General features: G+C 45.4%; 1 protein-coding gene across 2 annotated transcripts in view; it reads right to left on the minus strand.

The window, feature by feature from the left end:
- The window catches only part of dnhd1 (dynein heavy chain domain 1), a 41,408-nt gene that overhangs the window by 15,258 nt on the left and 8,489 nt on the right, over window positions 1-17,661 (minus strand). For both annotated transcript variants that reach the window (XM_014163113.2, XM_014163112.2), the window contains exons 20-31: window positions 17,558-17,655; window positions 14,135-17,447; window positions 13,855-13,984; window positions 13,566-13,758; window positions 12,317-12,599; window positions 10,238-12,068; window positions 7,704-7,942; window positions 7,320-7,509; window positions 6,944-7,046; window positions 3,044-3,193; window positions 2,618-2,809; window positions 2,167-2,417 (exon numbers count right to left, since the gene is read on the minus strand). In XM_014163113.2, the coding sequence (XP_014018588.2) occupies window positions 2,167-2,417; window positions 2,618-2,809; window positions 3,044-3,193; window positions 6,944-7,046; window positions 7,320-7,509; window positions 7,704-7,942; window positions 10,238-12,068; window positions 12,317-12,599; window positions 13,566-13,758; window positions 13,855-13,984; window positions 14,135-17,447; window positions 17,558-17,655 (6,973 nt within the window). The remainder of the gene's footprint in view (window positions 1-2,166; window positions 2,418-2,617; window positions 2,810-3,043; window positions 3,194-6,943; window positions 7,047-7,319; window positions 7,510-7,703; window positions 7,943-10,237; window positions 12,069-12,316; window positions 12,600-13,565; window positions 13,759-13,854; window positions 13,985-14,134; window positions 17,448-17,557; window positions 17,656-17,661) is intronic.

The raw sequence follows: 17,661 nt of genomic DNA on the forward strand, positions 1-17,661 counted from the left end.
TCTTGTGGTGGTCCTCATGAGAGACAGTTTCATCATAGCGCTTGAGGGTTTTTGCGATTGCACAGGATCAACTGACCTTCATGTCTTGAAGTAATGATGGACTGTTGTTTCTCTTTGCTTATTTGAGCTGTTCTTGTCATAATATGGACTTGGTCTTTTACCAAATAGGGCTATCTTCTGTATACCACCCCTACCTTGTTACAACACAACTGATTGGCTCAAATGCATTAAGAAGGAAAGAAATTCCACAAATTAACTTTGAACAGGCACACCTTGAAATGGTTTGAAATGCATTCCAGGTGACTACCTCATGAAGCTGGTTGAGAAAATGCCAAGAATGTGTAATGCTGTCATCAAGTCAAAGGGTGGCTACTTTGAAGAATCTCAAATACATTTTGATTTGTTGAACACTTTTTTTGGTTACTACATGATTCCATATGTGTTATTTCATAGTTGTGATGTCTACACAATTATTCTACAATGTAGAAAATAGTAAAAATAAAGAAAAACCCTTGAATGAGTAGGTAAGCCAAGTTAACAAACAGATCACCGACCATTTCCAATCCTACCGTACCTTCTGGTTTCCGAGCTGGTCATGTGTGCACCTCAACCACGCTCAAGGTCCTAAACGATATCATAACCGCCATCAATAAAAAACAATACTGTGCAGCCGTCTTCATCGACCTGGCCAAGGCTTTCGACTCTGTCAATCACTGCATTCTTATCAGCAGACTTAACAGCCTTGGTTTCTCTCAGACCTCTCAGATAGAGTTCAGTGTGTCAAATCAGAGGGCCTGTTGTCCGGACCTCTGGCAGTCTCTATGGGGGTGCCACAAGGTTCAATTCTCGGGCCGACACTTTTCTCTGTATACATCAATGATGTCGCTCTTGCTGCTGGTGATTCTCTGATCCACCTCTATGCAGACAACACCTTTCTGTATACTTCTGGCCCTGCTTTGGACACTGTGTTAACTAACCTCCAGACGAGGTTCAATGCCATACAACACTCCTTCCATGGCCTCCAACTGCTCTTAAATGCAAGTCAAACTAAATGCATGCTCTTCAACCGATCGCTGTCCGCACCCGCCCGCCCATCTAGCATCTCTACTCTGGGGGGTTCTGACTTAGAATATGTGGACAACTACAAATACCTAGGTGTCTGGTTAGCCTGTAAACTCTCCTTCCAGACTCACATGAAGCATCTCCAATCCAAAATTAATTCTAGAATCGGCTTCCTATTTCACAACAAAGCCTCCTTCACTCATGCTGCCAAACATACCCTCGTAAAACTGACTATCCTACCGATCCTTGACTTCAGCGATGTCATTTACAAAATAGCCTCCAACACTCTACTCAGCAAACTGGATGTAGTCTATCACAGTGCCATCCGTGTTGTCAACAAAGCACCATATACTACCCACCACTGCGACCTGTATGCTCTCGTTGGCTGGCCCTCGCTACATATTCGTCGGCAAACGCACTGACTTCAGGTTATCTATAAGTCTTTGCTAGGTAAAGCCCCGCCTTATCTCAGCTCACTGGTCACCATAGCAGCACCCACCCGTAGCACGCACTCCAGCAGGTATATTTCACTGGTCATCCCGAAAGCCAACTCCTCCTTTGGCTGCCTTTCCTTCCAGTTCTCTGCTGCCAATGACTGGAACAAATTGCAAAAATCACTAAAGCTGGAGTCTTATATCTCCCTCACTAACTTTAAGCATCAGCTGTCAGAGCAGCTTACCGATCATTGCACCTGTACACAGCCCATCTGTAAATAGCCCACCCAACTACCTCATCCCCATATTGCTATTTATTTTTTTGCTCCTTTGCACCACAGTATCTCTACTTGCACATTCATCTTCTGCACATCTATCACTCCAGTGTTAATGCTAAATTGTAATTATTTCACTATTGCCTTACCTCCCTAATCTTACTACATTTGCACACACTGTATATAGATTTTTCTATTGTGTTATTGACTGTATGTTTGTTTATCCCATGTGTAACTCTGTGTTGTTTGTGTCGCACTGCTTTGCTTTATCTTGGCCAGGTCGCAGTTGTAGATGAGAACTTGTTCTCAACTGGCCTACCTGGTTAAATAAAGGTGAAATAAACACACATGGTCCCCCTACTGTCCTTCAACCAAATTACAACAGGACTTCACACCTGGCCACACGCAGCCGGGCACGGCTCTCCGCCATGCGCACTTCCAGCTGTTTCTTCCGGGCCTCCTGGGGGGCCATGTGGCGCTGGACACAAGCATACTGGTACACTGCCCTCACCCAGCGGCACAGGGACTCACACGCCCGGCTCACACCTCGCACAGACTCCGGTAGGAATGCTCGTTGCGGCACTATCTGGCCCAACTGACGGAACAGGTCGTCGCTCAACATGGAGCGGTCAAAGAACTCCAACTCCTAAGAAAAAACAGACAAGACAGATTACCTCATGATAGGAGATAATCCATGAACTTTGATGTATGTCACTGCAAACTCGCTGTGCATATTACAAAGAGTATCCCTTTTTAAAAAAAGGATACGTAAGGTCGTAACTTTCTTAATTCTTCTCATATATTCTACCAATAGAAAATTATGCCTCATTCTGTTTGACCCCTGACCTGGAAAAAGTTGGACTGTCCCAGCAGCTGTTTGCTGCTCTCCCAGTTGCGTGGGCGGTTGAATAACAGGCATATGGCGTCCATAACGATGATCACTCCGTCTGGGGGGAATCTGTAGCGTCGCACCTCAACCAGGTCTGACGTGCTCAGAGACTGAAGAGCATCAAGTGCAGTCTGGTACAGAGGACTCACCTAGGTAGGTCCAAGGAAACATAACATACAGTATTAGGAACATAAGACAAACATCAAAATGTCCCCCATTTCCCTATATAGTCCACTATTTTTGACCAGGTCCCTGGTCAAAAGTAGTGCACTATACAGGGAATAGGCAGGCGTAGTGTGCTAATGTGATAAGTATGATGATTGCAGAGAGGTGACTGGGACCATATAGATAGAGAGGCTGATGTTATTATCTATGAGTGGGACCTCCTTGAAGGCATCCTCTGCCTGCTGTTGGGCCTGATGAGTCTGTTCCTCCAGGTGAGATAGTCTGTTCTCCTCCAGTAGACAGTGCTGCCGGGCACGCTCACACAGTGTTCGCTCTGTGTCTGTCACACGCTGCAGCGGGTACAAGCACTGGAACACAGACAGACAAACCCATTAATATGGGATACCTCTAAAATGGCACCCTATTCCCAATGTAGTGCACTACTTTTGACCCGGTCCATTGGGTTCTGGTCAAAAGTAGTGCCCCATATAGGGATAAGGATGCCATTTGGAACGCAGACATTTTGATTTCCAAAAGGTACAGTACAGATCATGTTAAACACTGAAGAGAAGCAACACGTACAGTCGTGGCCAAAAGTTTGGAGAATGACACAAATATTAATTTTCACAAAGTCTGCTGCCTCAGTTTGTATGATGGCAATTTGCATATACTCCAGAATGTTATGAAGAGTGATCAGATGAATTGCAATTAATTGCAAAGTCCCTCTTTGCCATGCAAATGAACTGAATCCCCCAAAAAACATTTCCACTGCATTTCAGCCCTGCCAAAAAGGACCAGCTGACATCATGTCAGTGATTCTCTCGTTAACACAGGTGTGAGTGTTGACGAGGACAAGGCTGGAGATCACTCTGTCATGCTGATTGAGTTCGAATAACAGACTGGAAGCTTCAAAAGGAGGGTGGTGCTTGGAATCATTGTTTTTCCTCTGTCAACCATGGTTACCTGCAATTAAACACGTGCCGTCATCATTGCTTTGCACAAAAAGGGCTTCACAGGCAAGGATATTGCTGCCAGTAAGATTGCACCTAAATCGACCATTTATCGGATCATCAAGAACTTCAAGGAGAGCGGTTCAATTGTGAAGAAGGCTTCAGGGCGCCCAAGAAAGTCCAGCAAGCGCCAGGACCGTCTCCTAAAGTTGATTCAGCTGCGGGATCGGGACACCACCAGTACAGAGCTTGCTCAGGAATGGCAGCAGGCAGGTGTGAGTGCATCTGCACGCTCAGTGAGGCGAAGCGTTTCGGAGGATGGCCTGGTGTCAAGAAGGGCAGCAAAGAAGCCACTTCTCTCCAGGAAAAACATCAGGGACAGACTGATATTCTGCAAAAGGTACAGGGATTGGACTGCTGAGGACTGGGGTAAAGTCATTTTCTCTGATGAATCCCCTTTCCGATTGTTTGGGGCGTCCGGAAAAGACAAGGTGAGCGCTACCATCAGTCCTGTGTCATGCCAACAGTAAAGCATCCTGAGACCATTCATGTGTGGGGTTGCTTCTCAGCCAAGCAAGTGGGCTCACTCACAATTTTGCTTAAGAACACAGCCATGAATAAAGGATGGTACCAACACATCCTCTGAGAGCAACTTCTCCCAACCATCCAGGAACAGTTTGGTGACGAACAATGCCTTTTCCAGCATGATGGAGCACCTTGCCATAAGGCAAAAGTGATAACTAAGTGGCTCGGGGAAAAAAACATTGATATTTTGGGTCCATGGCCAGGAAACTCCCCAGACCTTAATCCCATTGAGAACTTGTGGTCAATCCTCAAGAGGTGGGTGGAAAAACAAAAACCCACAAATTCTGACAAACTCCAAGCATTGATTATGCAAGAATGGGCTGCCATCAGTCAGGATGTGGCCCAGAAGTTAATTGACAGCATGCCAGGGTGGATTGCAGAGGTTTTGGAAAAGAAGGGTCAACACAGCAAATATTGACTCTTTGCATCAACTTCATGTAATTGTCAATAAAAGTCTTTGACACTCATGAAATGCTTGTAATTATACTTCAGTATTCCATAGTAACATCTGACAAAAATATCTAAAGACACTGAAGCAGCAAACTTTGAAAATTAATATTTGTGTCATTCTCAACTTTTGGCCACGACTGTACAGTACCGGTAATAGTCAAAAGTTTGGACACCTACTCATTCAAGGGTTTTTCTTTTATTTTTACTATTTTCTACATTGTAGTGAAGACATCACAACTATGAAATAACACATATGGAATCATGTAGTAACTAAAAAAGTGTTAAACAAATCAAAATATATTTTAGATTCTTTAAAGTAGCCACCCTTTGCCTTGATGACAGCTTTGCACACTCTTGGCCTTCGCTCAACCAGCTTCATGAGGAATGCTTTTCCAACAGTCTTAAAGGAGTTCCCACATATGCTGAGCACTTTTGGCTGCTTTTCCTTCACTCTGCGGTCCAACTAATCCCAAACCATCTCAATTGGGTTGAGGTCGGGTGATTGTGGAGGCCAGGTCATCTGATGCAGCACTCCATCACTCTCCTTGGTCAAATAGCCCTTACACAGACCGTACACAGTGTTGGGTCATTGTCCTGTTGAAAAACAAATGACAGTCCCCTGCTCTGACATGCACTGTCAACCGTGGGACCCTATATAGACAGCTATGTGCCTTTCCAAATAATGTCCAATCAAATGAATTCACCACAGGTAGACTCCAATAAAGTTGTAGAAACACCTCAAGGATGATCAATGGAAACAAGATGCACTTGAGCTCAATTTCGAGTCTCACAGCAAAGAGTCTGAATACTTATGTAAATAAGGTATCTGTTTTTTATTTTTTATAAATTTGCAAACATTCTAAAAAACTGTTTTTGCTTTGTCATTATGGGGTATTGTGTAGATTGCTGAGGATTTAAATTTATTTAATCCATTTTAGAATAAGGCTGTAACGTAACAAAATGTGGAAAAAGTAAAAAGTCAGTGGGTCTCCATCACTCTCCTTCTTAATCAAATAGCCCTTACACAGCCTGGAGGTGTGTTGGGTCATTGTGATGGTGAAAAAGAAATGATAGTCCCACTAAGCGCAAACCAGATGGGATGGCATATCGCTGCAGAATGTTGTGGTAGCCATGCTGGTTAAGTGTGCCTTGAATTCTAAATAAATCACTGAGTGTCAACAGAAAAGCACCACCACACCGTCACACCTCCTCCTTCAATGCTTCACAGTGGGAACCACACATGCAGAGACAATCCGTAAAAATTTCAGACCAAAGGACAGATTTCCACCGGTCTAATGTCCATTGCTCGTGTTTCTTGCCCAAAGCAAGTCAATTCTTCTTATTGGTGTCCTTTAGTAGTGGTTTCATGCAGCAATTCGCCCATGAAGGCCTGATTCACACAGTCTCTGAACAGTTGATGTTGAGATGTGTCTGTTACTTGAACTCTGTGAAACATTTATTTGGGCTGCAATCTGAGGCTGGTAACTCTAATGAACTTATCCTCTGCAGCAGAGGTAACTGTGGGTCTTCCTACCCTGTGTCGGTCCTCATGAGAGCCAGTTTCATCATAGTGCTTGATGGTTTTTGCGACTATACTTGAAGAAACTTGACCTTCATGTCTTGAAGTAATGATGGACTGTCATTTCTCTTTGCTTATTTGAGCTGTTCTTGCCATAATATGGACTTGGTCTTTTACCAAATAGGGCTATCTTCTATATACCCCCCTTACCTTGTCACAACACAACTGATTGGCTCAAACGCATTAAGGAAAGAAATTCAAAAAATGTACTTTTAACAAGACACACCTGTTAATTGAATTGCATTCCAGGTGACTACCTCATGAAGCTGGTTGAAAGAATGCCAAGAGTGTGCAAAGCTGTCATCAAGATGGCTACTTTGAAGAATCTCAAATATAAAATATATTTGATTTGTTTAACATTTTTTGGTTACTACATGATTCCATATGTGTTATTTCATAGTTTTGATGTCTTCACTATTATTCTAAAATGTAGAAAATAGTAAAAATAAAGAAAGACTTTGGAATGAATAGGTTTGTCCAAACATTTGACTGGTACTGTAACTCAGTGCTCTCCTTAGAGCCAGACATGTACGTTGGTTTTTCCAGTTGGTTACCTTTTGTGTTTCTGCAATCTTCCTCTTCAGTCTGACAACTTCCTGGCTGTTCTGCTCAGCTGTGTCTGTCATGTCTTTCACACGGGCCAAGATTGTTGACACTCTAAGGTAGCAAGATTGATGTAAGTTTGACACATTTTGACAGCTCATTTTCTACAACACAAAATAGAACTAAACATTACTGTTACAGACTTTACATTCTTAGACAAACCAATTTTCCACGTATTTGTGTCTGATTGTTAACAGATACAAAGGAAGTCCCTGGAAGGCACCCTATTCCATATATAGTGCACTAATATGTGGGCTCTGGTCAAAAGTTGTGCAGTATGTAGGGAATAGGGTGCCATTTGGGACACAAGCCATAAGTCCTCCTCACCTGTTAGCCTGGCCCCGGCCCTGTTCACACAGGTGGCTGCAGAGGTGGAAGAAGTGAGCGATCAGCTCCAAAAATGTCTGGGGGCTGAAAGGCTGGAGGTCCGGGTGTAGGATGGAGGCATATTTACAGGCAGACTGGTGGATCCCTGCCATGGCCTCAGAAATACTGCCCACTAAGCCATCTCTGTCCACTACGGAAGGTACATAATAGCAACATTAGATAATACAAATTAATAAAGAATTTATACATTTAACAGAGACATGATGGATACATCATGGATCATTCTCAAATGGAATCCTATTCCCACCATTTGGGCTCTGGTCAAAAATAGTGCACTATATAGGGAATAGGATGACATTTGGGACAAACCCAAGATAAACCAACCTTTGCTTTCTGTGTCGGGTATCTGCAGGCTCTCTCTGAGGCGACAAACGGCTGCCTCAACAAGGGACTGGGTGGACCAAGGCTGGTATACCTCCACACAGCAGCAGAGGCTGAGAGCCTTGGTCATTTTTGCCACTGCCAGGGTTACTGAGGCGTTCTCAGGAGGCATCTCACTGGTGTCTGGGGAGAAGGGCAGCAGCAGGAACACATGCACATTCCTCTGGGTCTGTCTGAAATACCTGCATCAAAAAGCACATAATGGTCTTTCAAATAATGACATTTAAGAAAGAGAATCTCATATTACACACATAAAAAAATGTCACATTTTAGTAGATATGTGCATCTTTCCTTACAAGCACGATTCGATACGCATTTAGATACATGGGCTCCGATACAATACAGGAACAATACTTTTAGTTTGAAACGATTCAGTGTGATTCGATTTGATTAGTGGTACAAATCGGTGCGATTCTGTTCAATTCGATATGATTCAATATTACTAACAATTGTTGCATGAACATTCATTTTCCATTCTAAATTAATATTTGATACTGATGGAGCTCAGGGGCCGGATTCACAAAACATTACTTACGAAAAAACTTAAGAAGGAATCCGGCCCCAGGAGCTGAGCTGGATCTGTCTGAGCTGACTCCTCTGAGCTAAAGCGCCCTGTGTGTCTGTGTGTTTGTTTAACGATACTTGTGGGGACCACAAATACACCCCCAATTTTTTTTTATAAGTAAAAGGTTAGGTTTAGGGAAAATTGGATTTTGAATGGGAATCAATTGTGTCCCCACAAGATTAGTATAGTAAAAAAAAAACATTAGTGAACTTGTGACTCGCAATAATCGTTTTTTTCTTACTGATGCATGCTTCATCTGGATCGGTTTGGGCTCCCGCGGACCGATGCACTCATCTTAAACATTTGAATCGGAAGCGATATGCATCGGTGAATCATTACATCCCTACATTTTTTATAATTTATCAAACTCTCTTATCCAGAGTGATTTACAGTTGGAGTATAGTAAGTAACTATACTACCAGTCAAAAGTTTTAGAACATCTACTCATTTAAAGGGCTTTTCTTTATTTGTACTATTGTCTACATTGTAGAATAATAGTGAAGACATCAAAACTATGAAATAACACATATGGAATCATGTGGTAAGCAAAAACAGTGTGAAACAAAATATATTTTATATTCAAAGTAGCCACCTTTTGCCTTGACAGCTTTAAACACACGCTTGGCATTCTCTCAACCAGCTTCATGAGGTAGTCACCTGGAATGCATTTCAATTAACAGGTGTGCCTTCTTAAAAGTTAATTAGTGAAATTTATTTTCTTCTTAATACGTTTGAGTCAATCAGTTGTGTTGTGACGAGGTGGGGGGGTATACAGAAGATAGCCCTATTTGGTAAAAGACCAAGTCCATATTATGGCAAGAACAGCTCAAATAAGCAAAGACAAACGACAGTCCATCATTACTTTAGGTCCGTCAATTCGGAAATTTCTTCAAGTGCAGTCGCAAAAACCATCAAGCACTATGATGAAACTGGCTCTCATGAGGACCACCACAGGAATGGAAGACCCAGAGTTACCATTGCTGCAAAGAATAAATAAGTTCATTAGAGTTACCAGCCTCAGAAATTGCAGCCCAAATAAATGCTTCACAGAGTTCAAGTAACAGACACATCTCAACATCAACTGTTCAGAGGAGACTGTGTGAATCAGGCCTTCAGAATTTCTGCAAAGAAACCACTACTAAAGGACACCAATAAGTAGAGACTTGCTTGACCAAGAAACATGAGTAATGGACATTAGACCGGTGGAAATGTGTCCTTTGGTCTGGAGTCCAAATCGGAGATTTTTGGTTCCAAACGCTGTGTATTTTTGAGACGTGATGTTGGTGAATGGATGATCTCCGCATGTGTATTTCCCACCGTAAAGCATGGAGGAGGTGGTGTTATGGTGTGGGGGTGCTTTGCTGGTGACACTGTCTGTGATTTATTTAGAATTCAAGGCACACTTAACCAGCATGGCTACCACAACATTCTGCTGCAAAACGCCATCCCATCTCGTTTGGGCTTAGTCTAACTATCATTTGTTTTCCAACAGGACAATGTCCCAGCACACCTCCAGGCTGTGTAAGGGCTATTTGACTAAGAAGGAGAGTGATGGAGTGTTGCATCAGATGACCTGGCCTCCACAATCCCCCAACCTCAACCCAATTGAGATGGTTTGGGATGAGTCGGACCGCAGAGTGAAGGAAAAGCAGCCAACAAGTGCTTAGCACATGTTGGAACTCCTTCAAGACGGTTGGAAAAGCATTGCAGGTGAAGCTGGTTGAGAGAATGCCAAAGAGTGTGTAACGCTGTCATCAAGGCAAAGGGTGGCTAATTGAAGAATCTCAAATATAAAATACATTTAGATTTTTTGGTTACTATATGATTCCATATGTGTTATTTCATAGTTTTGATGTCTTCACTATTAGTAGTGTATACAGAAAGTAATTTGTAGAAACACCTATTTTCTTACTTCTCAAGGGCCTGGTCATCTCGTAGGCGATTGCGTGAGTTCTTGACGAGAGCGTTGATTCTCAGCACCAGATTCTTCAGCTCCTCGTCAGAGTAGAGCCCTGGGAAGGTCCCGTCAGCCATCACCACTATCAGTTCATCTCTGGCGGCTTGACTGGTCTCCTCGTGGACAAGTATCACCACATTGCCACCGTGCACACCTGCCTGGCCACCTGCCTCCCGCAGCATCTCACGCAACTGACTCTCATTCCCAGGATGCACCTCTATCAGCTGATAGCCAGTGAGATAGGCAGCTAAACGCACTGTGGTCTTTCGGCCTGTGCCTCTCACAGCCCCAAACAGAGCCCCATGCCCGCCAGGTATGAGCAGAGCCCTGAGGATGTGCACCAGCTGACATACCCTCTGCCTGTGCACAGTGTAACTAGAGGTGCTCCTGTAGTTATCAAAGTCCTCTTCTTCCTCCTCCTCTTTGCTTTTGACTGTGAAAGCCAGCTGCTGAACTAGTAACCCCAGGTCTCTTTCCTGGTAGGCAGAGTTGCGTTTGAAATTGTGCTGCTGAGACATGGAAGGGAGCGGCTCCAATAGCTCTACGCTAAAGACAACATGTTGAATAGTAGTCTCCATGTCCTGCAGGAGTTGTAAAGGCACAAGGGACCTGGCTGGGCTGGGCTCAGTCTGTGGGGTCTGTTCACACAGCTTATGGCTCCTCTTCCAGTCTGACTGATTGACTGGTTTAGGTCCTTTTGGAGGAGAGGGATCCAGTGCTTGATGTGAGCTTGATGTGAGCTGTGTCGGTTGAAAAAGAGACACATCTTTCTTGAGGGGTTTCTTCACATGCTTTTTCTTGAAATTTTCTTGTTTTTTAGGGTAGATCTCACCAAATAAATCATCCTCACTACTGCCCCATGAGCTGGAGTCTGAGCTGCTCACCCTGTCAGAAAATTCTGCTTGCTCCTCCTGTTCTGTGTGTGTTTCAGCCTTCATAGGCAATGGGGACTTGGCAGGCTGCTTTGGAGTGGATGGTCGCTGATGGCTTGACTTCTGGTAGTCTGTTGGAGTAGGAGGGGGTATATGTGTGCTAGGCCTAGTTGATGCAGCACATGGGGTGTCCTCTGCTCTGGCAGTCTGGGGTTTAACTGTCATCCTGCTGCTGTAGTGTCTCTCTGACACCTTGGCCATCAGTGACACCAGCGCTTGACCCTCGTCCTCTGAGCACAGCCTGTCTCCAAATGTGCGCAGACACTCATGCATCCACAGACGAGCTATGTTGAGCATGTTGGCTGCAGGGCCCAGTGTGGCTAGAGCAAAGCAAGGAAGGGCAGAGGAAGAGTGAAGAACCCTGAGGCTAATCTTCTTCTGGAGTGATTGTCTGTTAGAGTTGCGTGGTGCCCATAAGCATATTCCCTGAAACACCTTCTGCAGGTCATGCATGGAGAAGAGGAAGTGTGGCCTGTGGACGTTGGGTTGGAACTGCTCACACACGGCATAATACAGGTCTAAGGTTGCAGCGATGATACATCGTGCCATATCCGTGTACCTGGGCATGCATGGGAACTCTTTGAGCCAGTTCTGTAGCTGTGGAGAGTGGATGGAGAATAAAACATCTACAGACAAGCTGGGCAGCGCCAAGATGGAGAAGTGACGAGAGAGGCGGGAGGAGATCCGATTGCAATCTGATTGGTTGCCCACTCCTGATGTGCGGCAGGTACCCAAGTAGCTGATAGCTCCGGAACTAAACAGCTTGAAATGATAACCATCTGAAGTTAGAACGCCGCCCCGAGAAATGCACTGCCGCAGTGTCTCCAGAGCCATGGACGTCTTTCCAAAAGCATCTACAGTAAAGAGAAGAGCAGAGTTTGGCTTACCATTAGATTTATCTTTGATAACGAAAAATATACACAAAAACAAATCTTCAAAAATATGGGCCCCAGGTAAAAAGTAGCAAAAGTAGCGCACGATATAGGGAGTAGGATTCCATTTGGGATGCAAACTCGATTTATCTTTAAATTAGATTCACTATGAAAAATATTCACAAATGAAAAAATACTCATTCACAAATGCAGGGTTCCTACTAACTCACCACAGGGAGCTTCATGGAGGTCATCCACAAACAGGAGCAGTCCAGACTGTTTGATCATAGTACCCATGGTTCCTAGCCGGGTCTTCTGGCAGCCCATGCTCTCCAGCACGTTGCGCAGGTCAGTGGATCTCAGGCGTGGGCTGGCAGGCAGGCGGATGTGTGCCCTGTCCTGACTTAATAGAGAATGACACAGCATGGTCTTCCCTGAGCCTGCCTCTCCCACCAGCATCGCTGGCTGTTTGGCCTCCAACATCAGGTCCAGCAGGTAGGCATATTTCTCATACTGAGTGAATAAGGACAGCATGGATATATTTGAAAATAGACAGTGTGATATGAATACAATCAGGGAATGGAACCAGTTAAGGGAATAAAACCGACAACTGGAAAATAATGACATTTTTTGAGGAACAGAATCAAAACCGGGAACGAAAGTGATCTACACGGTTCTGGAACAGAAGCGTTATTTTAAAACCATGAAAATCTTAGCCACTGTGTGTGCCTGTAGGCTATCTGCCCCTCCCCTTCCGAAGCATAGTCTACTAGCCTACTACTGACTTTACAAGCTTGATACAGAAATTAGGATGAGAGATTTTTAATTACAGAAGAATGGATTAACTTTTTCAATGCTATTAAAGGACGCTATAGTTATCAGGTTTCACATTGGATTTATTAACTACCAAAAGGTAAGATGTGTTTTTATTTCAATTCTGGTGGCGCTCTGCACACACAAGCTTGTTAGCTAGCTGGCTAGTTTTGGTCCAACGTTAAACCAACTCTCTGAAGTTCAAAGACATTAAAAGTTCCTTCATAGAAGCTGGTCCTCCATAGGCATAATTCTGTGGGCCTAATTCAGATAATGCATTTCATAATAACAAGATGCCCAGCGCTTCAAAGCAAGCCTCCTCCTCCACCCTCTCTCGCTCTCTCCTCACCGACAAAATTTAAATTGCATCTCGCGCCCTATACTTGTCTGTTGAATGCATGCAAATAGCTATAGCTTTTGCCCGCTCCATTGCAAGCTGCTCTATCCGAAGTGATTGGTGAAGTAATTTAATGTCCGAGTTAAATGTAAAAAAATATATTTCTGAGGTTTAAAAAGGAACAGAAAGAAAATGGAACATAATGAGAAAAAAATGCTTCTGTTCAGAACGAAACAATTACAGAATCATTTTGGTTCCAACCTCTAGATACAATACAGTAAAATCAGTAAAACTACACATTTTGACAGTTGGAAGATTGGGGGGCTAACCTGGGGGACAGTTGAGTAGACCATCTGTGGGCTCTTGCTCCTGGAACAGTTGATGGGGTTGCTAGTGTCTCCCATCATCCCCTCACTCAGGTTAAAAAAGTGTTCAAAGACCGTCCCCTCAGAGGGAACCTCCACTCTGTACCGGCTCTCAAATAGCGCCTCACGAGCTAGCAGGTCAAACTGGGGCCAGTGTCTGAAATATAGAAATCATATTTTGTATTATCAAGTCCTGTACAGTTGTAAGATTATAAGACTTGACTGAAAATAAAACACAATAACAGTGTCTGACCTGGGATGCAGGTGTCCGCCAAAGCCCCAGATATAAGCCACCAGAAAGAGGTTCCTGGCTTGAATCTCTTGCTGAGTTGAAGGGATCAGGGCATCTGTGCATGCTGGGTGAGCTCCAACTGGGTTCATTTCTTACAGCATTAGGAGAGAGGCAACTAGCTGTTAATATGAGACAAAATTAAACTAAGAGATCATAATATGAACATACACTGTACAGTTTATGGTTATTTGTACTCTGATCATTTATATTCATGAACATAGTAAGCTGCTTTTTACAACACCTCTTTTGTCTGTCATCCTTGGTGTAGCTTTTAACCCCCGTCCTTTCCCAAACTGCTCCAGGAGGGCATGTAGAATCCTAATGAATGAATTCACTTCTTGCAGTCCATAAGTGATGCCTTTACTGAATTTACTGGATCCATCTCTGTCGCTGTGCATGACAGGTGTGAGGGCCTTGTGCCTAATGAAAGTGAGTGTACTGGAGAAAAGGTCCTCAGCCAAACGGTTCCACATCTTCAGGGTCCCCTGATCCAGACTGTGCTCTCTGTAGAGAGCGTCCATTTCGACCTTCCACACAGCCTTCCACAGGTCCTTCCCAGAGAGATACACCAGGTTGCAGCGGGTCACTGCAGAAGGGGCTGCATCTCCCAGGTCTGTAACCTCTGCCAATAGTTTCAGCTCCTCGTGGGATGGCCGAACCTTCTCTCCTGAGGAGAGGCACAGGAAGGGATCCTCAGGATTGCAGAGGGTGCTGAAGGGGTCCAACCAACCAGGCTGTCCCAGCGGCTCTCCATCCATCACCAGCCACTTCCCCTTCCTCGTCTGACCCCCCTTCTTCTTTTTAGAGGTGGTGGTGGCTGACAAGTCATGCCGCTCTGAGTCTCTCAGTACTTTTGTGAAAGCACCATCCCACCAGGACCCCTGCTGTTCATAGCAGCCCCCAAAGAGCTCCTCGTGGGACAAAGCATTGGGGAATAAGACCACGGTGTCAACAGAGCTCCAGTTTGAAGTAGAGGGCTGGTAATCAGTTTCCATACCATCTCCTTCACAGGTGGGATCCTCATCAAATTCGGCCTCCTCTGCCCTAGCTGCCAGTCTACGCAGTGCTCCGGCCAGGGCACGGTAGCAGGTTGTCTTTCCACTCCCAGCAGGGCCAACCAGAAGAACTGCTCTGGAGAGCTTCATAGCCTGATAGAGGGTGAGTGCATTGCGCAGCACTTTGGTATCAGCATGGAACCCCGTTTGTTGCAGCTCCTCTGCAACTGCTGTCTTCAGGATGTTCTGTTCCCCTTCCTCCTCAATGTACTTTTGGAGAATAGGGTGGGAACGTGCCACTGGAAAGATCTCTTCAAATATGGTACGGAACTGTGAGGCTTTCTTCTGCTCAAAGATAGCCGATAGTAGGACTGACAAAACACTGTTGACAACAGCCTGCTCCTCCAAAACAGCTTGCATGAGGGCAGCAGACTGGTTGGCACGCTTGTAGTGGGTAGACTGGGGACATCTGTCTCCTCCATTGGTCTCAGGGGGTTTGAGGATCCCATCCAGAGGAAGCCTAGGAGCGTCAGGTTCCTCCCTCAACACTTTCTCCATATGCACATCCAGCCGGCTGTTGCTGCGGAGATGTGTCCCAGAGGCAGCAATGACGTTTCTGAGAAGAACCATCCAGGATGTCTGCTCACCACTGACAGAATCAGGGAGACAGAGGGAGTCTTTGGCCAGGCTAAAGAGGGAGATCAGCCGTCGACTTATAGACACAGCATCAGAGAAGCCCAGGGAGACTAGCATGACCTCTGTGATGATCCTGTAGTCAGGGTGGGCCAACGAAATGGGCCTGGTCGCCACTCGCAGATTCTCTGGGACCTCTGTTGTGTATCCTCGTGATGAAATGATTACACAGCCATAGCTCAGTTTGGCAAATATGTTTTTCCCAGAAAAAGACATCTGGCACTCAAGCTCATTAGACTTCCTGCACTCTTTCCAAATGTCGCCATGGCTGTCTCTTGGTGAAACTGTACCATCTCCGTTTGGGTAAGAGAAACTGGATAAAGGCTTGGTGTGGGTCTCAAAGCCTTTCTGCTGAGTATTTCTCTGCAGGATGGACAGGGATTGGTGAATGTCTGAAAGATGCTGCCCTAGTTGGGAAAGCACTCCCTGGGTCATCAGGTCTACACAGTCCAGCACCAGCCAGGCCCCGGTCTGAAGGGCCCCAAACAGCATCTGCTGGACGACAGAGGGACTCGTATTGACACAACACTGTAAGGAGATGACCTGACGTCCCAGTGCTCTTCCTAACTGAACCACAGTTTTCCTCTTTCCAGACATGCAAGGTCCACTTACAAAGCCACAACTGTAGCTGGTCAGAGCCAAGAGGATACCCAGTATTGCTCTATCTGTGGAGGGGGTGTTTACAAATATCCAGTGCTCTGGGCCAAGGTATTCGTAACCATAGGGCAGCTGGGTGCCCAAGATTTCAACATAGCACATATCATGGTGTCCCTCTTGTGTTGTTGACTCATTCTGAGTGTCTGTAATCAGATGGTACTTCATTAAACTCTGCCACTCAAAAGACGACTCAAGGTCACACTTTACCTCCATGAGCCTAGATAACTGTTGCGAGTGGTTCATGGTGAGTAACACAAGAGCATGCAGCACTGTCACCATGCGCTGGGTGGTCATTGATTTGTCAATATCACCCGTGATGCCGTCTTGTATGACTTGGCACAAGCTCTGGAGTTTGGAAGCATTTTGTGCCTTGATGCGGGACCACTTGACCGGAGCTGAGGCCTTGCAAGCCTTCCGAACTTCACTACACCATAAAGCCTCTTCAGTCACTAACAGGCATTGCAGTGGGTAGTCAGAGAGTATACTCCACATAGAAGGCAAATCGTTCACTCCTTTTGCTTCTTTACCCTCTTCCTTTCTGAGGGAGCTTGATGGGCTGGTGTAGCGAAATGGGTCAAGTGACGGGGAGTCTCCAACTTTCTTCTCCCATTCCGGGTCCGGTTCCAACAGCTCGACCTGTTGTCGTGCCACAGCACACTGCTTCATGAGCTGCATCATGGCCTGTTGAAGCTGCAGCTCCAGGAGACATAGCCACACCAGGGGGTTGAGGTTTGGCTCCAGAGGGCAGAGGAAGGGCACGTGCTCCCTGACACTACCATACACTCCCCGTACACACATCTGGGTGTCAGAGAGATCCAAGCCACTGCTCAGATCTGTCACATCAGAGGGCATGTCAGTTTTGCTGTCCACCTCCAGCCAGCGCACCCCTCGGAAACACTTACGCACCAGAGGGAGCAGAGCGGAGGGCGTGGGGTGCAGAGAGAGGAGTTTGATCACTTCCCCATCGCTCAGGAAGAAGAGGCGAGGGAACTCCCCGCGGGGTGAGCCCAGGAGGTACAGCAACTGGTTGGAGATACCCTCCATGGTGGACAGACCCTCTATGAGGAGAACACGGAGGCTGTGTCCATGGAAGCAGCAAGTCAACTCTGTTGTCTTCCTGAGCCGCACTATGTTCAGCACGTGGGGGTCCCTTAGTGTAGTTTGGATAATCTCCTTGAAGGTCTTATCCACAGGAAGGAACTTGTTCAACTGTGGTCAAAGACAAAGACAACATTATCATTTAGTTATCCTGCATCACCCTCCAAAACAATCTATAATTGTGGCAGTTGTGGCAGAGGCATAAGAGACCCTGAACTCACCAGTTCTGCCTTCTGAACACTGACCGTTGTCTCGTAGAACATTTTGCTAAGGAAGACCCACTTCTGCTGGTACCTTTCAAAGAAATCAAGCAGCTCCTCTACAT

This window comes from Salmo salar, chromosome ssa20 (assembly GCF_905237065.1).
Source record: "Salmo salar chromosome ssa20, Ssal_v3.1, whole genome shotgun sequence".
NCBI classification, from domain to species: Eukaryota; Metazoa; Chordata; class Actinopteri; order Salmoniformes; family Salmonidae; genus Salmo; species Salmo salar.